At 33.9% G+C, this 22,331-nt stretch overlaps 1 protein-coding gene across 2 annotated transcripts; it reads right to left on the bottom strand.

The window, feature by feature from the left end:
* Window positions 1-353: 353 nt before the first annotated feature.
* On the bottom strand, window positions 354-21,152 carry LOC117118804 (protein FAM160B1-like). 2 transcript variants are annotated; one of them, XM_033263502.1, is made up of 16 exons: window positions 20,939-21,152; window positions 18,383-18,461; window positions 17,439-17,608; window positions 16,819-16,923; window positions 16,010-16,132; window positions 14,181-14,294; window positions 13,816-14,009; window positions 12,606-12,797; window positions 11,940-12,129; window positions 11,171-11,499; window positions 10,792-10,882; window positions 10,479-10,622; window positions 9,904-10,044; window positions 8,842-8,945; window positions 8,464-8,493; window positions 354-5,110 (listed from the first exon to the last, which is right to left on the bottom strand). In XM_033263502.1, the coding sequence occupies exons 1-16, from the start codon at window positions 21,023-21,025 to the stop codon at window positions 5,005-5,007; spliced, it is 2,199 nt and encodes a 732-aa protein (XP_033119393.1). In that variant the 5' UTR covers window positions 21,026-21,152; the 3' UTR covers window positions 354-5,004. The 2 variants fall into 2 exon arrangements, with proteins under 2 accessions (XP_033119393.1, XP_033119394.1); XM_033263503.1 differs by lacking the exon at window positions 8,464-8,493 and having other exon boundaries at window positions 4,975-5,110; window positions 20,939-21,151.
* Window positions 21,153-22,331: the final 1,179 nt, after the last annotated feature.

Raw genomic sequence — 22,331 nt, 5'->3', positions numbered from 1 at the left:
TAAAAAATCGCGAGATTCTGATCAAGGTTGTTCTGAAAGTCATCATACTTTGACTTTCACACTTACAGTCAAACATCTTTCTGCGAACTGTTTAAGCAAACATAATTTTCAAATTAAACATTATTAAGTTTAATTGGAGGCATATACACTGATCTGGATCTCTTCAAGGGCATACCCAACAGGACATTAATATGATTTAGAATTCATAATTGTTTTCTGGTCGTCTGCGTTCTCTTAATAGTACAGTTGGTTGCTTTTGGCAATCTTGCCTCCTACTCACTGCTCTGGATGGTCTTAAACTTTGAAGTGGAGAATATTTAAAGACGACAAAAGAAATGATATAGAACTGAGACTCTTTAAGAGATGAATATATTAATATCAAATTAATAACTTATACACCGCAAAGCGACATATTAATAATATATAGCCTTTTAACATACTTTGCTATCGATCAGTGAGTGCTTTATTTTTTTCATGTAAATATTACTAATTTACATTCTACGTGCACGTTATGAAATGTGGTATTTGGTTCATGCGACACTACAGCCGATTCGGTTCGGCGCAATCCAAGGCATTCTTAGTAATCGGGAAATAAAAATATTAGGCCTACTCGCACGCAAAAGCCAAGGACGGTGAAAAAGAATTTCACTTTCAAGTGACATTGACAGAATATCACTTTCAAGTGACATTGACATATATTCATTAGACTTTTCAACTTCTGAGTCCGACGTGTTGTTTCTTCTTTTATCAAATACAAGTCAAACAATTGTTGCAACATTGTAAAAACCCGTTTACGACTTACGAGGGAAAGCTTAGATGGCGCCGAATCGGCTTTTTCAAGGCAAGCAGTGTCTGTACCCACAATACTGTATACCATAGCCATAGTACTGTGCTAATAGGCCTAATAGATTATTTTATATACACTTTTAGACGCCACAAACCCACCATATTACATAATTATATGTTATATACAAACATACAATACTTTTAAAATACCAACATTATTATCAATGTAATACCGCTTGCTTACACAATAAATAAAGTAACATTAAAACAAAAATAGTAAAATAGATAGAAAATACAGGAAGACAAAATAATATTATGTGCAAGATGGTGGATTAAGTGAAAAATTGGATTATTGTTAAAACATCAACTATTATTCAAGAAACATAAATAGCACAAAAGATTAAAAAAACATTCAAAATGTTTAATATTAGTTTTGAACATAAATTATGATAAAATTAAAATCAGATTAAATTCGAGTATTCGTCATTTATGACGTCAGTAAAACGTCTAAATGACGTCACATTTTGTACCTTGACGACCGATGGTTTAGATTAACTTAATGCTCAGACTTACTAATAAATATTTAAAGTAAATTCGACAGTATGAAAAAAATTAGGTATGAAGTTTTATGTATTCAAACAATAATTTAAAATTAATGAATTCACGGAGGAAATGATGTTTTTTGATACTTAAAATACATAATTATTCATGAAGTAATGTAGGTAGTCCAAGTCTAAAAAGTGCAGGCAGCAATTTTAAGAAACAATGAAAATAACCAGCGGCATTGCCTGAATGGAAACTCATGGATTTTTATTGAAGATTGTTACTTTGTATCTCATCTTTAATAGGGAGCTTTCCAATTTGTGCGACGACGTGATGCTAGAACGGAATCACTCATGCGTGACCGTCATACCTGGCGTCCTACGTTCTCTGCATACGTAGATTTGGCCAAATTGCGTTCCAGAATCTACTCGACGAGGCGACCTTAACGTTCTCGCATGCGCAGATGACTTTTAGTGACGTCATTACGTTCTACGCCCAACCGTCGTCGTGCAATCGAAAGCTCCCTAATAAAAAAGACACCAACAAACCCTACAAAAACAATCTATCCACGATTTTTTGAAAAGATGGGGCCCCTTTAAAAGTTACTCGTTTTTTATCTGTGATAATATGACAGAATTTATTGCGGTGTAAAGAATGATTCAAAATCAAAAAATATAATTCTAAGAATATAGGTTTTTTTTTTTTAAATTCGCAATAATGGCCAATTATAGTTGCTTCCCTTTAATGATGTTTTTAAATCTATTTATGTAAATCATGACTCAAAAACAGAATATATTTTTTGGTTTTTCTCAAAAGCAATATTGAATCCTACAAAATTAAATAAAATTGTCTTTAATTATTAACATATTTAAGAATGATTATTAATAATTTTGTATAATAGTCTTTTATGTAAATCACAACTTAAAAGTACAATAAAACTTTTTGGTTTTTCTCACTAACAATATTGAATCATACATAATTAATTAAATAAAACTTAATATAGGCCTATTTAACAATGATTACTAATTATTTTGTATAATAAAATTCTTTTAGACAGCAGATCAGAACCAATATTAATATGAAATATTATATTCCACTTCTATTTTTTACATACATTACCTCTTTATTTTGGTTAAAATTATAGTTATATTACGAATGCAATTAAAATATTAGTTACAACAGAAGAAAACAACAAAGACAATTTAAATATAATTAGATTACAGGACATTATTAATTGAGAAAGTAACAAATAGAAAATTGGTGGATAGAGTTGAAAATATCAATGGTCTAGAATATGAACAGGCTAGGTCTAGAAATTAGTTTTGGTTTAGAAAAAAAAGGAATTTTATTATTAAGATTGAATTTTACCATATTTACCTAGGTATTAAACAAAAGTAATCATACAACTAGGAAATTACCAGAACAGGCTGTGGATGGATTAAAAAACAATCAGTTTTTGATATACAAGATGTTAAAAAAAAAATAATGTTTACATTTAAATGTATTAACATCAACTACTGAATAAGTTGATGTATTTTACACATACCCTTGAGAAAAGAACTTTCCTTCATGCATATACATATTTATATAGAATCAGATAATTAAAATAAAATAATAATACAAAAGTTAAAAAAAAAATGGCAATAATATCAAGGTCTGTGTAGTAGTCTTCCGCAAATATTTTTTTTATTTTCTTATTTTTATTTTTTAAATTTTATTAATATTAACAATAATGGAATTATTTAAAGCTGATACAAAAGCACATTTTACTTGAAAAGAACCATGTCTGAATATTGTTTTCAAATTAATCTGTAAATCAAATTAATTTTCCATACTAATAAATTTTAAAAATACCCTCCTATAATTAAAACATTTTTCATTGAACTTTTAAAAACTTTAGTATCATAAAATGAACATAAGCACTGACAAGAAATTATGTTCCAAAAAACTTGAAGCAACAATTCAGCACTGGAGTTGTCTATACAGTATCACTAACTGTTAAAGTGCCACCACATTGTTATCGGCTGCGAACGTTGGCCACACTCTGTGTAAGTGCTTGCCCATTCGCGGTAGTCTATCGTTCACCGTGTAAAGTGTTCATGTTCTCATAGAATACTGTCAGCTGTCGATGCAGTGTGCACCACGATTAACACACCAACAAAAAAATGTTTGTAGACACCAGTTTTCTTTCGTTTACAAAAAATCAACACACTTTTTTCAGAGCACAGTCTGCTTTAAGGTTAACTAAGGCACATATTCTCCAATCAGTCAAAATATTTGTTTTAAAAGTTCTTTACATATTTTTCTGGAAATAAGGTGTGAATAACCTACTAATTCCAATAGCATAAGCACATGAATATTTACCATATGGTAAGGTTATCAAAAGGATCAAACCAACATATTTTAGGTCAGTTTTCAAGTCAGAAAACATCTACCAATAAAAACTCACTGGAAATAGCAGTGTTAATTAAAATCATGAGAGAAAATAATTGATTACCAACACTGTTTAAATAATATTAGATGAGACATAATTTCACCATTCTATTCCAATAATTAATACCAGTGTTGTCAGTTAAATTCCACCTGATGAAGCAGGCATGCATTGCTATCAATAGCTAAATTTAGACCTGGCTAATTGTAACTGTATGCCTAGCAAAGGGCATCCTAATCTGAAAGCCTCGCAGGAGAATAATCATTCAGTAGGCCTAGCCTGGAAATCATCCTTCACCCTGTATACTGATCATACATGGTCATATGTGTTACTGTTTAATACTTAGCACATCAGACGGCATTTCTCCCTATCAATGGCTATATTCGACTGGTCGTTCATCGTTGAACCCGCCCACCAGCGCAGTGGTCAAATCCTACTTAAAGAAGACGACCAGACGAATAGAAAACTGGTATATACAGTACTCGACAAACAAAATGGCTGCATAGTTACCACGACACACGCTGCGTAATTAAAGTTCCTTCGGCTTGTGGCAGTATAGGTTTTTCGTAAAAAAATTTGTCATGCAGTTTTTAAAATATTTTTTGTCTTCATGTGGGTAAATATTATAATTATTATTTTCTAAAATTTAATCTAAATTATATTAACGCAAATGCTGTTGCAAAACTGACCAATCGGTCATATTTCTTGGTCATGCGGATAACTTATTACAAATTAACGTTGATTAACGCACTCTGGTTTACATTAATTTCCATTGTCAACAAAGTCTATTTTACAAACCAGCCAAATGGAAATAATACTCAACGAAAAATCGTTATCAACGAAACGAACCAGTCGAATACGACCAATGATTACCACACTCTCTGATACCACTGGGTTTGTAGGCATTGCTAATAGCCATGCTGACCCGGGCTGGCCCTACCATCATGAAAGCTAGCAAAGTAGCCATATTAAAGTTACCCACTTTAAGTCACATTGATGATAAAAATTAATAAAATTAAATTAAAAGTAAGTTAACAGAGAAAGATACCTCTATGAACAGTACATTTTACATGGGTAATACTTTCACTTTTTCACCCACAATGTACAATGATAAACAAAGCATTTATGCTTTAAACCACTAACAACCATTTTGGAGCCAGGAGTTTTAAAAGCACACTTTTGTGTTCCTGTTCTCCGCCTTCTTGTCTTGATACCACTTTCTGTTATGTGAAATTGGTCCGTCATCATCTGCAGCTAGACGTGTGGTGTTTGACAAACGCGATTGCAGCCAGTTCCTTACAGAATTCTTCTAGGACGATTACGGCTTCCAATAGGTCTATGTGAGGCAAACTTGAAACACACAAATATTGTTAAAAATTAATCAACAATTATACAAAATAATGTAGAAAAAAATATTATTTTTAATGTTAAATATATAGGATATATAATTCAGTTACCATATTTTAAATTGTTTTAATTTTTGAATAAAATAAAATAAAATTATATATTATTTATTTTCAAAACAAGAACAATATATTGCCAATTGTATAATTAGATAATAGCAAACATCATAAACTCTGTGAATTTCAACATAATCGTATTTCTAGACTAGAGGTGGTGCTACCATACAAAGAGATTAGACTTTGCTGATTAGTGTCAGGGTTGCTGAGAGAAATCCAAGGTCTCAAAACCAACAAATGTATGGGGCAAGATTTTACTTCTTTTATTGCTATTCTTCTTATTGTTTTTTGTGGAAATCCCACTCTCTCTTTCCCACCTGGCACAAATACCCACTTTCAAACTTTCTAAGCAATTTACAATAAAATTATTAACACTTGTAAGGTATAACAACAACATGTGTAATTATTGTAATTCAATTATAGAAATGAACAAGCTGCAATTGAATACTTTAGTAAGGTATGTTCTATAAATTAAAGACCTATGTATACGCCAATAAATTGTTTGATGGCAATTCAATGTAATCATTTTAAATATGTGTACGTCAATGGCATAATAAATAGGACCAAGATCCCTGGCGATGTCTTCTTCGAGCCCTATCCTGGGGGGACTGGGGACCATGAAAAACCCAATGGGATACTAGTGTTTTTTGAATTATTAAATTTACTGCTCATTAAGTGATCTGATCGGCTGATTTTTTTTAGGCCTACAGCTGCAAATGCTGATTAATCCTGGGACCTTTAAGGTCCGGGGCCCTTGGCTTTGGCCAATGAGAGCTCATATGTGTTACCCCACTGGTGCATGTTCAATAATTAAATAAATTATATAAATGTTCCCCCCCTCGTAAAATATTTTTGATACTGTATATATAAATTAAAAGACATCATTATGCGAGCTGTTAACGTTGTTAGTTCATGCATATGTATAATGTGAAGGCAGGCAATCACTGCGATGTACGAAGGTTGGACAACAGTCGCTCGACGAATCCACCTCTGCTTCCGGCTAGCGATATACGACGTAACGCCATCTACTGATTGCAGTGGCAGTCTGAATGGATCCTCATTAAAAAAGCGATCCGTTGGTTCCGCGCAGTCGCGTGCATTCGTCATCGCGTTGCCATCGCGTCGCAGTGAGTACCCAGCTTTATATGTTGCATAACAACACTAACTACATCAAGCATTTGATCAAATTAATATTATCAAAGAATATTATAATAACATATGCAGTAAATGGATGGAAACAAAGGCAAAACATAAACATATATTATAACAAAGAAGTATAACACAAGCCAACATGGGCTTTTATATTCTTCAAACAGAAAGTAAAAACAAACTTAACAGAATGCAATCTACGGTATTTGCTACACAGAAACATTGCACAAACGAAAGGAACAACAACTAAACATACATTCCTTTTAATTCTCAAAACAAAGTTAGAGAAATAATGGTTTATCATACAGATAAACATAAGTAACGCATGAAATCATATAATCATTAATAAATTATAAGTATTAATTAAGGAGAAAAAGAAACATGATATAGCTATTACTATATGGATAAATATATAACCTTTATGATGATATACAAAGGGTCATCGTAATTTTCAAAATTTTCATAAGAGTACAAAACATGCATAAAAAAGTACTTATGCTTACACGTTTAACCCCCTCCTCCTAAAGCATGTATTTTGTACTCTTTTGAAAATGTTGAAAATTATGGATGGCCCCTAAAGTGTATGATGATAAATCTTTAATCTTTAGAGCCCAAAAATGTATTTCCAGAGGGGAATATTGAGAGTTATTGAGCAGTACACTGGGAGCAGTGGCGTCCCTAGGGGAGAGCACACGCCCCTCCCCCACCTCCCAAATTATTCACTCCCCATCACCCCAAAAAATCACGGTCAAGTAGTTAAAAATCACCTAAAATCACCATATTTTGCAAAATTAGCGCCCCTCAACTGATCATCAAGCCCCCTTACTTCACCTTCGCGCCCCCGCCCTATCAGCCCACCCCATTTCAAGACTTCTAGATACGCCACTGACTGGGAGACAATAATCTGCTGCTCTTTTCGGAAGAGTGTACTGCATTTATTTATATAAACATAAGCACATACAATAGGCTTAAAAACTTAAAAGTCTCCTCATATAGTGTTATATAGTATACTTGTATTTCAGCACTCTAGCTAAAACACAAGGAAAGCAATGGCAGAATTGAACACAGAACCAAATGACGTGAAAAATCTCCATGGTTCAGTGAACACACAGTGGCTACCGACTGAGCTATGCTGCCCTTTCATGCTAAACACTTCTTCTCTGGTATAAGTTCAACTTAAAAACTTTTTGGAATGCTCATGCTAAAACAATTTTCTGGTACACAACTGCCATTTCTTTCTTTCCGATTAAAACGAATTTTTCAACAAAGATGCTGTTAGTATCTAGAATGTTATGCTTGCATGTTGTTAACAGTAACCTCTTTTTGAAAAAAAAAAAAATTCAAAGAGGCATCCAATTAGTTTAGCAATAAGATGCATTATTCAAATATCTGCAAATGAGCTAATTAAGGTTAACTAGAAGGAAAAAAATCAGAACCTTTAATTGAGCACATTGCTCAGAGATTATGGTTTATGGAAATTTATAAATGTCATTTAAGGTAAGTAGTAGTGATGTAGTCAGTGTTTGGAAGAAACATTTGGAAAAATTTAATTCTGTGCCTTTTTTCTAGACTTTTTTTTATTTAAAGAGGTCCGGAGAGAGACTAATGAAAGTTTTGATGTATTTTTGTGCACACATTGAGGGCGCCAGACTACAAAGTATGGGCACTCACTGGTTGGATGTGCAGATATTTAAAAAGCAGGTCAGATATTAATGTTTGTTTAGAAATTGGAGACTGTTTCTATCACCTAAGACTACTTATCAGGATTCATTGTTTTGAATGTCTCAAATTTAATACGGGTTAACCAATTATTCTCTGATGTGCGACCTACAACATGACACTGAGAATAATCTTTGATAAATAAAAAATCATGTTATTCTATCTTTCCAAAAAATTGGCTCACCCACTAAACCATACATTATTATTTACCAGACTTGGACTTGGGAGTCTGACTACATCACAAGAAGGATTTTGAGGGCCAGGGTTTTAGAGGAGCAAGTGTTAATATATTAACATTAATGATATAATATAGGTTGTAGGCTGAATAAAAATCACTCCAGTTCATGCAGCATTGGCATGCACCAACTAACTTACTTCATGATGGGATTATCTTCAATCTTGTGTCTGTGAAAATTTGGGCAACATCAAACAAAGGCAAATTAAATTTATACCTTTTATCAAATACTTAAAAAAAACCATACGAACACTTTTTTAAACCAATTCTTTACTCCCACCACTCACAATTTTTTTTAAAAGCTTGTAAAAAGAACATGTATATTTACCATCTAAATATTGTATACTGGTAACAATTTAGGCTTCATAGAACAGACTTCAAATTTAATACAACACATGTGACCTCTGACCGTTTCATAAAACTACAATTCAGTACTGACATAATATACAAACAAAAGACAAAAATGATACAAAGCGCAACAAAAATGTGTTTAACTAAATGTATAGACGGACACTCACCTTTGCTCTTCTTCCACCATTCCCATTAGCTGCTTACGTACCACGATCATTTGGCTTTGAAAATCTGGTAGCGCCCTCATTCTAGCCTTAAGGTCCATCACCACCTACAGATGAGAATAATTGCAATATGTTGACTGAATTTATCAATATGCTGTCTGTGAAACACTCAGAAACGGATTGGTTTTTTTTAAACGTTGTAATTTAGTAGGGGATTCATGGCTTGTTGGTTAAAAGCTGTCCATACTATCATATTATATTTGACCCAAAAAAACTGTTATGTGCCAATATAGTGATGATGTGCCAATATATGGCCATGATGTGATGTCATCATGACCATATTTAGGCATGTCACATGTTTTTAGTCAAATACTGTAAAACTTGATAGTCTGTAATAGGGCTTTAGGTCACATATGCAAAGCAGCTGTCATTTGGGCTCTCATTTACCAGTATGAGTGTTCAAACCTAATGCTGTTCGTTTTCCTAGTAGTGCAGCAAATTCAACGCAACTTTCATTTATAATTCCTGTGGCGGATCCAAGAATTTCGAAAAATAGAGGGGACCCAGCAAGGGATGTTCACAGATTTGGAGGGTCTAGACTACCTTAGTCCCAAAATGGTTTAGAAAAGTTTATGATTACGCCAACTCTAAATGGCCGGAAATGGCACTCTCACACCTAAATTTGAATATAATTTTCTTCTTTCTCTCTTTTTTTTTATTTTGTAAAATATAGGAGGGGAGGGGGAGGGGCTAGCTGGGTTTTCCCACCCCCTGAATCTGCCACTGAAATCATTCACATCCTCCCAAATCGTAATTTACATTCATGTGTTGACAAATTTATACTTCTAGGACACAAGCAGTGTGACCAGTGTGAGACTAACACACACAACTATGGAAGGCCAAAGCTGCATAATATGATTCACAATAAGTCTCAAGATTTATCTAAAACTAAAACAACTCTATTTCTAAGACAAATTACTTCAAATTAAAGCCATTGCATTGCCTTTTTTTACATCTTCATTGTTACGTACATATGAAATGACATTCCAAAATAAAGCTACCTACCCTGTTCAAGACTGTAAATAATGTCCTGCATCCAGGTGCAACAGGTAAATAGGGATCTAAAAATAACTCATGAATATGCGGATGAGGCAGGTGCGCAATCTTAGAAATTACAAGTGTCATCTGTAGATTTACTTCATATGGCTATAGGGAGGAAATAAATCACTCAATTATAAATAAATACCACAATTAAACAGAACAAGAATAGCAATAATGATAAATGACTTAGAGTCAGACTCCGGAGGAAAAACAATTTTTGATATATTGTAGCACTGATTTTTCTAAGACAGAAACAAGTTGTCTAATGAAAAACTGGTACGGTGAATGAGATACAGATTTTTGAATATTTAAAAACTGGGGGAAAAGGTGTAAAAAAGGGCGTACAACATATCAAGAAATTTTTTCCCTCCAGACCCTGACCTTAAAACTAATAAAAAGACACTTACAATGGTAAACTATTGATAAAGAGTGATTAAGGCAAAACAACTACCAGTATCAATATACAAATTTCAAAACATATCTCCTAAACAAATTCTAATATATTTGAAACCTACATAACATATTGGAAGTGTCCTTACCTGATCTAACATCCTGGATACTTTATCTAATAGCACTTTCATAAAATAGCCCTCATAGAATGCACCGCTGTTAGTACACCTTTCCAATGGTAGTGGGTGGCTAGGCCAATCCCATGCTAAACACTGTACTAAACAATTTTTATACTGCAGAAAAAAACGATGTTCAAGTCAAGAATATAAATAAAAAAACATTAAAAAATCAATAACATCAATAATTAAGTTTATTCTTGGCATAATTTCAAATAAAATATGTGATAAAACCTCCACTCTTGTAAGAATAATGGAAAAAAATAATATACAGCAATATACTTACATGTTTATGTGCATCTCTAAGATACATATCATAGCCTACGTCACCAGTAATATATGACGATTTAGCAACATCTGGTAAGAGACTTAGAAAACTAAAAAAAAGAATATATATATATATATTAAAGAAAAACAATTTAAAACCAAATGCTGACAATATTTATGTGATTACAATATTATATAACATATTAGCAATAGCTATACATAAATCATAAACAAAATGCAGGCAAAAATTAGCATATATATATATATATATATATGTATATATATATAAATTCAAGAGAAAGGTGATGATGATGATGGATAAACTGGGAGGCATTGGGAAGAGCTCGCAATATGCACACGGAAAGCACAGAAAAAGTTGTGCCCACGAATTAGCTTACCAGTTTACAACCCTATGAATACCCTGCACATCATCCGCTGGTTCTGAATGCGGCGAAACATCAGAATCGTTTAATGACCTAGCCGGACTACCTGGAACACTGAGAGGACTACCGGGCACACTGCCCTCGTGTGTTATAAATGGTCCATTACTGATAGCTTCAGTCTCAATGCCACTGTCACCTGGGGATCCTTGGTTTAAGGAGGGTGATGGAAGTGGTCTATCGTGGTATGCTCTTGTTTTCAAGTTGCGTAGGACTAGATTCTGAAATATATGCTGATGCGGTTTCTGTAGTAGAACCTCAAATAACCTTAAAGACATTATACTGATCTGAAAATAACAATGGAATATTATTAGAGGCTGTAAAACAATGAAATACACAGTGGAACTACAAAATGGCTTTTAGGCCTAGAGATTTTAGAAGAGTAAGCAAAGCATAGGGGAGTTATTTTTTGCTAGAATATGTTATAACCAAGTATATTTACCGGAATCTGTTTACAGGCTTGTCTCCTTGGTTTTGGCATTTGTTATTTGAACGAATGGAAATAAATATTTGATTTGATTATTTCTTTATTACTTTTTTTGTAAAGAGAGTATTGTGATGAAAGTATTGTAGAAGGCACCATAGAATTACAAGTGCTTTACCATCATGAGTTCTGCAACACAAAAAAATCAACATAGTTTTCATGTGGGAATTTTTGTTGCCAAGGAATTTCAAAGGAAATATGGCGATGATGGAAATGACAAGATGGTTTGGTTCGGTATCTTACCTCATCACTAAGATGATCACATCTTTCTATTAACCTATGTCGTAGCTTATGTGAATTATCTCCGGGTTTTTCCTCCCCTGACCCGTTGCCTAATATGAAGTACACAAACTCAGACAACAGTTCTGGTGATGTTGTCATCTTTACTAGCTTGGTAAGATGAGCAGTGCTTGTAACAATACCGGCTTCTGACCTGGATATGAGAATAGGGAGATTGGTTCAATTTAATACATGTAATTCTATATATAGTATAATCTTTCGGACGAAGGCTCAGTTTAAGTCAAAACATCAGGCCAATAAAGGACCATTTATAATTACTCTTTTTCCGTCTACCCCTACAAGTTGTTCAATTATAGCAAAGTAAAATTAATTAACATTTTCATATAATACAGTGCACCCTCTGATTCAAGACCCCATTTTTTTCAAAGAACTAAATAACAATCTTCAATCTTTTAACACAAAGCTAACCCTCTAAATAGAGACCAAAGCCTGAGACCATCCCAAAGGCGGTCTCAAATTTGAGGGCAAACTGTATTTGTAAAAGTATACAAAGGAGTCTGACCACCTTTCACTAGCAAATTCTCTGTGAAAATGTTAACACACTTTCAGTTGATTTGGTTTTATTTATTACACAATGAAATTATATTTATATAAAAAAAATGTACTTACGATTGTAGAAGTAATGGTTCTAAGATTGGAATAAAGAACCATTCTAATATTTTACGTGCAATTGCCCGGCTAATCATCGGATGCGATTCATTGACTATCTGATCACAATAATCGTACCAGGAGAGTAGAGAAATGAGCTGTCGTTTTCCATGGAACATTGCTGTATCTTCACTATCGTTACATAATTCCAAACTAAAATTAGATTGAATAAATCCAAGTCATAAATTTAAGCCCTGTCAAAACTATCAAATTTTATTTGACAAAAACTGTGACATGCCTAAATATGGTCATGATGACATCACATCATGACCATATATAGTCACATCATGACTATATATGGGCATACAGCATTTTTTTGTCGAAGAAAATTTGATAATCTGGACAGACTTGTCATGTGACTATACTGTATATATTCATGTGATGTCATCATGACCATATTTAGGCATGTCAGAGTTTTTGTCAAATATAATAAATTAGTGTGTAAAATCATGTGATATACTCACACAGCAACATTGGTTAAAAAGTGAATTCATTGGACACATCCACAATTTTTAATGTCTTATACATCAATGCAGATAGTTTAAACATAATGATAATACACTGCAGATAAGATTTGACTTAACTACAACTTCGAGATTCACACCGGTATTCTTAAAACGAACTTTAGTTGTAACTACAACTAAATCAAGTCCTAGTTGTAGTTCAGGTGAAGACGGCTAGCAAGCAACAACTATCAAACCAATGAACCATAGTAGTTGAGGTCGTGAGAGGGCGAGGGCGTCCCTTTTCTTGAACACACTGGGGATACATAAGGCCTATTTATACAATTGCTTTTATTCACTTCACTTTATCGTAAGTTACAAAAAGCACGTTTTCAGTGGGGTAAATATTTCAAGTCGGCGATTTAGCCTGACAATAGGCTGACTAAAAAAATCGGCCTGAGGAGGTATAATTTTAGTCGAGATTCGCATGATTTAGTCGTAGTGCTACTAGTCGAAGTTCTTTTTAAGAATACGAAAAAGTTTTAGCTCAACTACAACTAAAGTTCGGACAGAGCTTAATAATCAATGATATGTGTTAAGTAAATTATTTATTGTAAAGCGCAGGTGTGAAAAAAAAAAACTGTAGTTAACCTACCTATATAGAAAATTATAGAATCAGTTATTCAATCAATCAATCAGCTAATAAAACAATCAAAGGAACCACTCACCCCCATTTAGCTTCCACGCTTTCTACATCCACTGGGTCCATGGAAAGAGGTAGAGCTGTGTACAGGCTGCACAGCCTTTCTGCCAATGATGTGCAGAACATAGGATGCTCAGAAATACACTGAGCAGCATGCTTCTCGGGTAGACTCGCAATTAATAATAACCCTTCACATGCTTTCACAGCTATCTTACTATCCTACAAGATAAAGACACAAATATATAAAAATATGAGATATGGAACTGGTTGGCGCAACATTTGTCTCGGACTTACGACCTTGATGTCGGAGTTTCAAAATCCTCATTGCTAATATTAATCTTATTCAATATTTACATTCTTTGTATGATGTGACATGACATAGCTACTTACTGGGCTTTGGACAAGTGCTAGCAGGGAGTCTAATAAACTGAATTCCATTGGAACTTGTGAGGGCGACCTTCTCACTGAACCAGTTGACTTCTGGCCTTGACCTTGAACATCACCCTGTTGGAGGATCACAAAATGAAAATAAAAAATTATTATTGTATTCCCAGCGTGAGTGTGTTTATTGCTTGACGTGTTTGTTTTTGGCTACTTTTAATTCATCCATGCTTTATGTGACTTTTTAGTTAACTTTCTAGGACAGGTCTTATCTAGCAGTTTTCTATGTTGTCAATTCAATTGATAACTTACTGTAACTAGGACAGGTCTTATCTAGCATGACATCAGATTTTGTAGACTTACATTTCATTTTTTTCTTCAGCTCATGACCCATCCCATCATTCCTCCACCAGATTTAATCTGCCAACTGCCAGACGATAACAATGTGTCTACTGCCTCCCAAGGGGCAATGGACACTGTACAAAAACCATGCAAAATCCCATATACAACAGTCCATAAGCTAATATAACACTTTATTTTCAATTAGGTATGGAAAATTCTTACAATTCCAAATTTTGAAATGAAAGTATTATTCCATTGATCTAAAACTCTGTCACTTTAGTAGTGACCTATTAAGTGACCTATAAAGGTCTGTTTCCAGTAGAAGTGTTAGTAGATAGAAGCAAAATACCAAACAACACTTTCAATGATCAATTTTTGTGGTTAATCACTTTGTGAGAATTGTTTCATCTAACAATAGTTTTGGAAAACAGAAACCAAGGCTATCGTGTGTGAAATATCTCTGGAACACACTACTGCACCATGTTCAGTTAAGATACTTCATCTATATTTTTACTGACAATCCATGCACTAAAGATCGGCCTTTTAGGCTTTTTCCCTTTAAAGCTACCATTATGTAATCCAAGATCTCAAACAATACATTTAGGACAAGGTCCACATCTTCAAAAAAATGTTACTTACTATCCTGGTTACCAGTACTAGTCACCATAAACATTACAAAAAAAAGTCAATATGCAACAACAGACAGAAATAAGTTGACAGTGCAAGCCAGCTTAGACAAAGAACATGAACAACAAAAGATGCTTTAAGTATAAGACTACCATTGTACCAAAAAAGTAATCTGTTACGAAAATTCGTCACCCAACCAAATTCACATCAGCATAAACAATAGAGGGCGCTTTACATACATACCAAATGTAAAATAATGTGTAATTATTAATATTCTTTAACATTTATGTTCACATTAGCATGCTTTGACTATCAAACAGTGGCCTGTTTTTAAAAAAAAGGCCAACAAGAAACACACAACATAAAACCAACAACACTGTAGCAAGTGTAAATGAGCATATAAGACACAAAAAGAGAAAGATACAGTATCTTACTGGCCCTGATGGACTTCTAGTCTTTTGTTTTTTCTCCTTCAGTGTTGCATTCCGTTAAACACAATTTTTATGTTAGTATTTTGGGGAATTATTAAATTATACAATGATTTAATTTCAGGAGCAAAATAACATGATGAATACAATATAATATGAATGAAAGAAATATTTCATGTTTATTAAAACTAATTCATGTACTCTACATACTAGAGGACATTGCGTTAGCCAACAATCGGTCAACGCAACTTCAACAAAATTGCAATACAACTATTGTGTGATGGATTATTTTTAATGAAGATTCACTCAGATTTCTACCGACTATTAGCCGACGTCGTCACGCCGGGCAAGCACTTGACACTGGGCCAATGCAATGTGCACCAGGCTTAACTCACATAACTAATAAATGTATAAATCCTAATTGTTACCGTTTGAACTTACCTCAATAAAAAAATTCACTAGATACGGATCTTGCCTAATTTTAGCACACACTATACATAGAAACTGGATCTCCTCAATTTCTGTCGGGCCTGCACGAATTTCACCGCATACTTTGACTAACCGCTGCAATGTGAAATAACAATCGTGAATAAATAATGTGCTAAAAATTTAACAAAGAAGTTCATATTATTGGACAGTAAATGTAAGGCCTGAGTAACCTGGGAATTTAGGCTGGGCTCTTGGATATTCATACCAGTGTTACAGTGCTGTATTCCCCTGTTTAACACATCTCTTTTGGAGGACAGTGTGGTATAACCAATGGCCTAAATTCCCAAGCTACTCAGGTGGGTTAGATTAAGCCGGCACAAGTCTAATCATACTACTATAGTACTACTATACTCCAATATCAAATGCTCAATAGAGATGTGGTGCATTAGCCTCTAAACTAGGACAAAACTCTTTGATGTTTTAAGTACTTTTAAACAGTGGCATATCTTGGGGCTGGCGCGGGGGAGGGGGAGCACACCCCCAAAAAATTACTCCACCTTCGCGCCCCCATCACCCCCCCCACAAGACTTCTAGATACACCACAGCTTTTAAGCCGGACTCTCACTGCATCCGACGGTCGTCGGCTGACGCAATTTTATGAAGAACACAATGCAATCACAAAGATTTGTTGTGCGAAACAGTGAGGAACCAGCAGCTGCTTTCACCCTGTAGATGTAACATGTGAAGAGCAGCGGGAGAATTTAACCAAGGTAAACATGGTGGCTAGCACCTAAACTGAGCTTTGCTTAGTTTATACTTACACCTATTGGTTTGTAGACGTTGACATGGGGTAGTAGAGGCTGTTTAATCTTTCGTAAAAGCTTAGTGAAGAAAGTTAGAACAACACCCTTCATGCCGGGAGGACACTAAAAGCAAATTAGGAGGGAAAAAAACAAACCACAATGAATACAGTACTTATGCAAATGTGAAACTTTATATATAAATGATAGGCAGCATGGATATGCATTCCTCTTTGAATGCTATACTTAACATATTATTCTTTATTAATTATGAATCAATTGCAAACATGGACCACTCACTGTGCATTCAATGGAAAGAGAGTTGGTGATTCAATAGAACACCTAAAAATCGCTATATAAGCTTTCAGTTAGAGAGTACTCAAATTAGTGTTGTACGTAAATACAAGTCATTTAATGGTCTTGTACTGATATATTTATGTATTTGTCCCAAAACCAATGAAATTAACTTAAAAGCTCCGTTGATAGAAAATTCTGTATTGCAGTCAGCTTTTACAGTATAATTGAATCCCAAAAGAAATAATGTACAAAAAAACTTAGTTCAGTTAAAGTAAAGTACTGTAGTTATTATTTGCCACTAGTAACAATATGAGAAATTGCAAATCATAATACATAAATCTTACATCTGCTTTTCCCAATGAGTGCAATGTCTCCAGTGTTTTGTGTTGTAATAAATACTCCATACATGGCCCTGAGAGGTTGTCCTCCATCTCAGCCTCTTCGTTCACTAGGATTTCCAACATCTGATTAAGATGGGACGGGATGTTGCTCTCTTGTACAGGTTTCTTGTCATCTAGGATGAAAAAAAAAAAAAAACAATTACATACTAGTATATAAACAAAAGTGGAATCAGTTTGGGGTCCTTCACTGTGCGTTTGCTTGTGTCCTTGAGCAAGGCACTTTATCTACATTGCTTCAGTCTAGCCAGCTGTATCAGTGGGTACCAGCAAATTGCTGGGAGTAACCTGCGGTGGACCAGTATCCCACCCAGGAGAGTAATACACTCTCATTCTACTTTTCACCCTAGAGAAACTGGGGTAAGCACCAGCCCTATGAGTCCGATTGGCTCGGCAAGGATTTACTGTACTTTACTAATAAATTAAAGTAGAATCTGCTTTTTTAAAAATATAAAAGCAACATCCTAATTGGTAATAATTTTATAACAAATTAATGTTTTAAATCAATTTCTGAGTGTACTGTATTCATGTATTTGTGTACTGTAATCTTAGTTTCTGATTGAATTTTTGTTAAATTAGCCTTTTGATATTATGAGTTGTACAAAAACTTGTAAAGTATACTGTTTGTGCATTATCATTATATTTTGAAATAAGACATTTATGTAAAAAACCAAAAGATCCATTGATTAGTCTCAGATAAGAAAGTATACTGTAATACATACTTCCAAGTATTGAAATACATGCCACCGTGTTGGGATTCAATATTTCAACATTAATTACGTCATCATCAATGATTTATTTAATGAGTCTATTTTGCTGTTAAATGTGTTTCGTGAAAAGCTTTGGGATTTGATCATTTATGGATGTGAATAAGTCCTGACCAATCTCACCTTTATTGTTAATGAAATAATGTGTCACAGCTTTCCAGTGATACACAAAATCTTCTTGAAGGGACTGGGAAGGAGCAAGCTGAAATTAAACAAATAAGCATATCTGATGTCCATTCATCGTATTACAATGGATGAATTATAATTTCTATTGGGTACTGATAATACACAATAAAGGGAAGACCAACAAAAGAAAGCTGTAGCAACCCTTGAAAACGGTGATACTGTATAGCAATTTATAATGTAAAACAAGTTCATTCCAGACTATCCATTCATCGTATTACAATGGATGAATTATAATTTCTATTGGGTACTGATAATACACAATAAAGGGAAGACTAACAAAACAAAGCTGTAACAACCCTTGATAATGGTGATACTGTATAGTAATTTATAATGTAAAACAAGTTCATTCCAGACTGACTATCAAATTTTATTTGACAAAAAACTGTTGTATGCCCATATATAGTCATGAAGTACTTTCCTATACTATATGGTCACATTTAGGCAAGTGACATGTTTTTGACAAATAAAACTTTAGAGTCTGAACAGGGCTTAAGGCTACGAAAATACCATTCCTAGACGCTCAGCCAACACCCACATGTCTGAAATTTTACACCCATAATAATTTACCATGGTTAAACTCATCTCTCTCTGATACAAACTCAACTACCATAAACATTAGTAGATACAGTACATTAAATACTGTAGGTATGTGACAAAAAAAAAATTCAAATGCAAGGAGTTCCTTTGCAGCTAGTACCATTTGAAAGATCATTAATGTAGCATTAAATTGATACCAATTTAAGAAATTACTAATTATTCCTAATTTTGGTCCTTCAAAAATGTGACTTATTTTCTTGAAAAATAATCAAAAACTGCTCCATAGACAATTTCAATAAAATAAAAAGCATTTGAAAGCATACAAGGACAAGAAAGGAATTGTGAAACTCATTAAAATTCAATAATTTATTAATAATTAAATTAATTAATTACAAGTAACTAATTATCATTACACATAATGTATAAAGACATGTGCTCAAGATAACATAATACCACAAATAATATATCAATTAACACAATTAAATTGGTTTTAGAGCTATATAAACTTGGGTTGAATTCAATTGATAAAAAACAAAACATAAAATCATGACTGTGTACATGTTTTGCGATATGTGATTGCAGCCAGTGGCGGACCGTAGGGTAAATTGCAGGGTATGCTAGGTATTGGCATATCTAGGATGTCTCCTCCCACCATCTGGAAAAAACATACGCCTATCCCCTAGTCGTGCCCCGTCCACAAATCATGCTCAAGATGTTAAAAATCACGTAAAATCACCTTATTTTGCGAGTTAGTCCCCTCACTTAATCACCGATCCCCCAACCTTCCCACTTCCACCAGCTCCCCTCCATTTCAAAACCCTTACGCCACTGATGCTAGGGCCTGCTAGTAGGAAAAGTTCATAAGCCTACTACTATACAGAATCAAGTTGCATTCTAGTCAAAATACAAATATACCGGTATGTTATTTTTAATACCGGCATGGTTGTAGTATTTCCTTTTCAAAAGAATTCCTATTCCTGTATTTTAACAAATTTCAATTCAAACAATCATAATTCAAAGTTTCTTATATACCGGTCATACAGTATGTATGCAAATTTATATAAACTTGTGAGAAGAGCACGCGCACATACTCTTGGAAGCACCACTTCCATTCCAGTGTTACATTGGCTATTCTGATGACATCACATGGTTGTCACAATAGCAAATTTAAGGGTTGTAGGGTACAGTATGCTCTGACTCCCACTGACTCACTGAATACGTGATTGGTTGAGATTGAAAACCAGCCATGCGGAAATTTTAAGTAGCTAAGAGTACGATGCGATAGCCCGACTGTGACTTATACTAGATACCAAAGTAGGCCAAACACTGAAAAACTTTGCTATTCTAATTAACTGTAGCAATCTACTCAAAAAAGTAAGGTTTATCTAGAAGACTCTGACTAAGATATGCTAAATAAAATGGAGAAACTGTTCTACTATATTTTTTTTAATTTGTTTTAGCCGGGTATGCACTGCATACCTTGCTTGCCTGCCTTGCTTGACAGTCTGCCACTGATTGCAGCAAAACCATAAATAACTGACAAAAAAAAAAAAAAAAAAAAAATTGCATGTGTAAGTATGAAAACTCTATTTCTATAGCATTATGATTATTTGTTTAGTCTCCACTCATATTTTCTTCTACTTCTGACAATAATAATAAATAAATAAATATAAGAAACGAGTGTCATTTAAATTATACTACTGAAATCGACTTTTAATACTGACAGGATCCATCTGGGCCGTTTAAGTCAAAGTGTCGTTCACGCCCAAATATCATCAATTGGGCCTAGACATGCTAGGATGGGTTAGCCTACTAGCCAGGCCCCGACCCTACAATCGCGTATTCGGGTATCGGTGTTATCGTCTTCGTGTTGTGTGACACTGACAGGATCCACACTGACACCACCGTAGGCCTAGGGCCTACGTAAAAAAATATAAACGCAATACAAGTTCTTACCGCTTCTACTGCACTGTGTAAGGCTGCTGCAAATTTATTGAACATCTTGCCTTTCTTCAGTTTAGAGGCTAACTCCCCTTTATTCATCGACGTATATTTTTCTAAAATTTCGGCTTAAAACAAGTAAAACTAAAAGTACTTATTCCCTAATCCTTCAAGACTAAACTTCCGTAGACAACTTGGCAGCCCGTATTGGGCATGCGTACTCAGTTGGTTTGTTTTCACAAATAACAATGTATTTACTATACTATGAGGAATGTAAATCTATAGATGGCGGTAGACAACATATTTTGTCTGCATTTTGTTGGTCACAGTACAATCACATCCATGAAAACATGTATAAACCGCAACAATATTGACGTGTTCTTTGAAACAATGATAACAATGATGATGATAATGATGATGGTGATCCATGAGGAAGATGATTGATAATGATAATGATGCTGCTGATGATGATCTGTGAGGAAGATGAAGATGGCCCTGTAACATTCCTATCATGCGGACTAAGTTTTTCGGTGGGAAAACATCATAATAAGAAATGACAAATCTCAGTGTTTAAAGACCAACTATAATATTTATTAGCTCTATTTTTCGTCCACATCATCACGTTTTGTATATGAAATTATGTTTTTTATTGTCTCTTTCTTGATTTGAAGTGGATAATAGTCCTCGGTGTCTTTGTAACAATAAAAATTAATGCTCTTGAATCTTGAATGATGACTTGTGGTGGCGATGGTGGTGACGAGTAAAATGATGATGATGATAATGGGTAATGATAATGATGATGATGATGATGATTATGATGATAATGATTATGATGATGATGATTTGTTTGTATGTGTGATTGTTTTTTATTGTTTTTTTCCACATACAAATAATATTAAACAGTACATTGACAATTCAATGGCAACTTAATAATACTTGAAATATAATAATAACAAAAAAAAACTAAACACTCAGATGATGACGACGACGATGAGATGATGATGATAATGAATGATGAAGATGGCGATTGGTGTTTTGATGATGATTATAAAATAAGAAAATAATTTTTGGAAGTAAAGTTCTGTAAATTGAAGTTACCGATCAAGTGGGCAACCAAGGAGCAACACAAGTTACTGTACCGTGTAATTTATCAATTATTATTAAATCATTATTTATTGAGAAATTCCTTAAAATTAAATTTTGGTGATGATAACACAGCAAAATCCAACAACGTGACCACTCACAATTTTTGATATCACAATGACTGGGTCGAAATTACCCGAGACTCAACAAAAATTGCCTAAAATTACCCAAGCTTCCAGAAAATGCATTCAAATTTTTTTAAAAACGTGTTTTTCGCATGTATAGTTTCCCTATAGTTCATTCTATAAACCATTCTTTGTGCTAA

Source organism: Anneissia japonica, unplaced genomic scaffold, assembly GCF_011630105.1.
Source record: "Anneissia japonica isolate Jap-2015-1 unplaced genomic scaffold, ASM1163010v1 scaffold737_len1565949_cov176, whole genome shotgun sequence".
NCBI lineage: Eukaryota > Metazoa > Echinodermata > Crinoidea > Comatulida > Comatulidae > Anneissia > Anneissia japonica.
This window is presented reverse-complemented; position numbering and strand designations above follow the sequence as displayed.

What these genes read in the sequence shown, in the direction of transcription:
- LOC117118804 (XM_033263502.1), bottom strand. Translation starts at nt 21,025, where the DNA reads ATGAATAAAGGGGAGTTAGCCTCTAAACTGAAGAAAGGCAAGATGTTC. An exon ending in ATTCATAGGGTTGTAAACTG is followed by an intron (nt 10,883 to 11,170) that starts GTAAGCTAATTC and finishes TCTTTTTTTTAG; the next exon opens with TTTTCTAAGTCTCTTACCAG. An exon ending in TATTTACAGTCTTGAACAGG is followed by an intron (nt 8,946 to 9,903) that starts GTAGGTAGCTTT and finishes TCTCATCTGTAG; the next exon opens with GTGGTGATGGACCTTAAGGC.